Source organism: Arachis ipaensis, chromosome B06 (genome assembly GCF_000816755.2).
Source record: "Arachis ipaensis cultivar K30076 chromosome B06, Araip1.1, whole genome shotgun sequence".
Classification (NCBI taxonomy): Eukaryota; Viridiplantae; Streptophyta; class Magnoliopsida; order Fabales; family Fabaceae; genus Arachis; species Arachis ipaensis.
Window position 1 is genome coordinate 131,301,284 of NC_029790.2, and position 3,029 is coordinate 131,304,312.

Consider the following 3,029-nt stretch of genomic DNA (forward strand, 5'->3'; position numbering starts at 1 on the left):
ATACCCTCGTCTCCAATATTAAAAATAAAAAGTCTCTCTAGCTATCTTGGTAAATGAGATATTATTTTACCAATTTTAAATAGAGAGTCGCAATTTTATATTTTTAGTTTTTTTCTCTTTTTTTGAGTGACATGTTTTTAATCTTTCTTAATTTGCTGCATAATGATGTATTCAAAGATACCGCAGTTCAAGTTTCACGGCATGGGGCACTAAAGACAAGTCATTATCCACAATTTTCTCCATACTCACATGAGAGAATCAAAATGATTGCGACCACATAGATTTCATATTTTTCCTTCGAGAAAACAGGGGACCTAATGTGCCCTTTTTCCATTTTTCAGAAAAAAAAATCCTTCAAAACTTTAGGTTAAAAAGAGTAATGATAAAATAAACTGCTTTCTGGTTAAAAAAATATTGACCTTTAGATTTTAATATTTATATATATTACAGTTAGAAATTAAATTAATTAAGGCTAGTAGCTAATAGCAATATTTTTTTTTTCTATTGCGGGTATTTAAAATGATGGCCAAATAATAGTTTTCGAAAAATAGACATATCTGAAAATATTTAGTAGTAAGTAGAATAAACCAAAAGACATGTGAATTGTCCATTGAAATACCTATTTCATAGTTGCAACTTGCGATATAGACAAAATTATAGTTCATAGCCAAAGAAAAACAATAGAAGGTAGGCAAATTTGCATGAGCATATAAAAGGTTTACATTTTTTTTTTATTTACGTTCAATCTTAAATAAATTTCTACAATTAATTATACACATAAGTTAATAAATAACTAGAAATATCTTAATATTAGATTGTAAAAAAATATCCTTATTAATTATTATTCTTTCCTATATTTTACTTTTTTATCCAATTATTCTCTCTCTTTTTTAAAAATAATAATATGGTTATTTAAGTTATCTAAGTTTTTAAATAAGCATTTAGTTAGAAATGAATGGTCTTTATAAATTTTTTTACGAGGAATATCATATGACTGATAGAATTTATTACATTTTGTTTTTGTTAGCAATTAGTCATCAATATTAAAATATGTGAGTTAAAAGTATATTATTAGATTACTAAACTAAAAAAATTAGATTATTAATAGCTAAAAATACTAAGAAAAAAATAATAAATTTTACTGAGTCTTACATTTTTTTCTTTATTTTTTAAATGTTTTTCTGATACACTATTGATTATGCAATATTTTTTTTTTGTTGCGAGTTATCTGTTTTCTTGCTATGATGACCCATGTGATCCACAATGTAATTCTCTTATGGAATCATAATACCTTTGTAAAAAAATTTAAAAAAAGAATTATTTAAAATTGAATGTAGTACCTAAACTTAAAATGCCATTTAAAATACAAAAACCCAACCCTTCCATTTCACTCTCACACACACACTCACTCATAAACACACCATTTTTTCATTCTCCCCAAAAATCACAAACATGGCAAGATCACAACAGAGATACCGAGGTGTGAGACAAAGGCATTGGGGTTCTTGGGTCTCTGAAATTCGCCACCCCATTTTGTAAGTGCACTTTAGTTAACTTGCATAATATCCCATGCAATTCTAAATTCCAAATTTTTATGTTTTTAGAATATATTAAGAGAAAAAATCTAGAGAGTCAGCAACTTTTGTGTTTTCTGATCAACACTTAACCATCAAAATAAAAGTGAGTGATTTTTATCATTAGATGTAACTCACACCATTAAAAATACTATTGATGACTAATTGATGGTTACAAAATATCAAAATTGCTGGTCTCTTAGCATTCCTCTGTATTAAGATTATTAATTAATTTTTTTATAAAAAATATAAAATTTAAATTTTACTACTAATAACTTTAACGTGTGTTAGCTAAACTCTCATTTTCATTGTCTTTATTTTTTATCTATTAGCACCGAATTAGTTGAATATAAATAAACTTGTCTATTTTTCAGTAGAATTTTGGGAACTTTAAAAAAAATGAAAAAAGTTCATGCAAGTAATATATTTTTTTCCCTTTAAATGGGAATTCTAAAAGAAAAAAATGATTATTTATAATTAATTTGCAGGAAGACAAGGATATGGCTTGGAACATTTGAAACAGCAGAGGATGCTGCTAGAGCCTATGATGAAGCAGCTAGGCTTATGTGTGGTGCAAGAGCAAGAACCAATTTCCCTTTCAATCCTAACACTACCAACAACAATGTCTCTCAATCTTCTTCTTCAAAGCTTCTCTCACCAACTTTGACCGCAAAATTGCACAGATGCTACATGGCTTCTTTGCAATTAACTCGGCAACAAGATCCTCAAAGGGTAAATGATAATCATAATAATAGTAACTACTCCAAAGAACAAGTTAGTGAAAAGGGTGATTCAATTGTGTCATCAAAAAAGAGAACACATGATGAGGAGGAAGAGGTGAAACAAGATTCAGAGGCCAATTGGGTTGTCAAGAAAGTTAAGGGTATGGACCAAATTGGTCCACAGTTCAAGCCACTTGAAGAACATCACATTGACCAAATGATTGAGGAGCTTCTTCATTATGGCTCTATTGAACTTTGTTCTGTTTTTCCACACCAAGATATTTAATTTAGTAATCACTAATCAACCTGTGTTTTTTCTATTTATTTTATCTCGTATATTAAATTCATATATTTTTATATCACTGAGTGATATATGGGATTTGTATAGTGTAAATTTTATATTTCATTCGGTAATATAAAAATATTTATTAAATTAATATACGCCATAAAATAAATACATAAAAAATATTCTTAGTAGATAAAACAATTGAGTATGATTTGCATTCTGCTATAATCCCAAATCCCAAATCATGTTGCAATCTGTAAAATTTTTTATGTTTTTCTCTTGCCCTGTGTTTCTATATGATCATGACATGTTCAATTTGTTTAAGCAAGGAGCATTTGTTTGTCAAAGGGGCACGAGTTTTTAGAAAACTTGCTCTGCCCTTTATGTCAAAGATTGTAGAATTTTATGCCCTCAAATCTCTCTTGATTCTGACACAACTGTTTCTTA

The 3,029-nt window shown here is 28.1% G+C and overlaps 1 protein-coding gene across 1 annotated transcript; it reads left to right on the top strand.

Moving 5' to 3' along the window:
• LOC107605402 (ethylene-responsive transcription factor ERF003-like) lies at positions 1,372-2,658 on the top strand. The gene is made up of 2 exons (XM_016307277.2): positions 1,372-1,535; positions 2,063-2,658. Exons 1-2 carry the CDS (start codon positions 1,453-1,455, stop codon positions 2,580-2,582), a joined length of 603 nt encoding a protein of 200 aa, XP_016162763.1. The 5' UTR covers positions 1,372-1,452; the 3' UTR covers positions 2,583-2,658.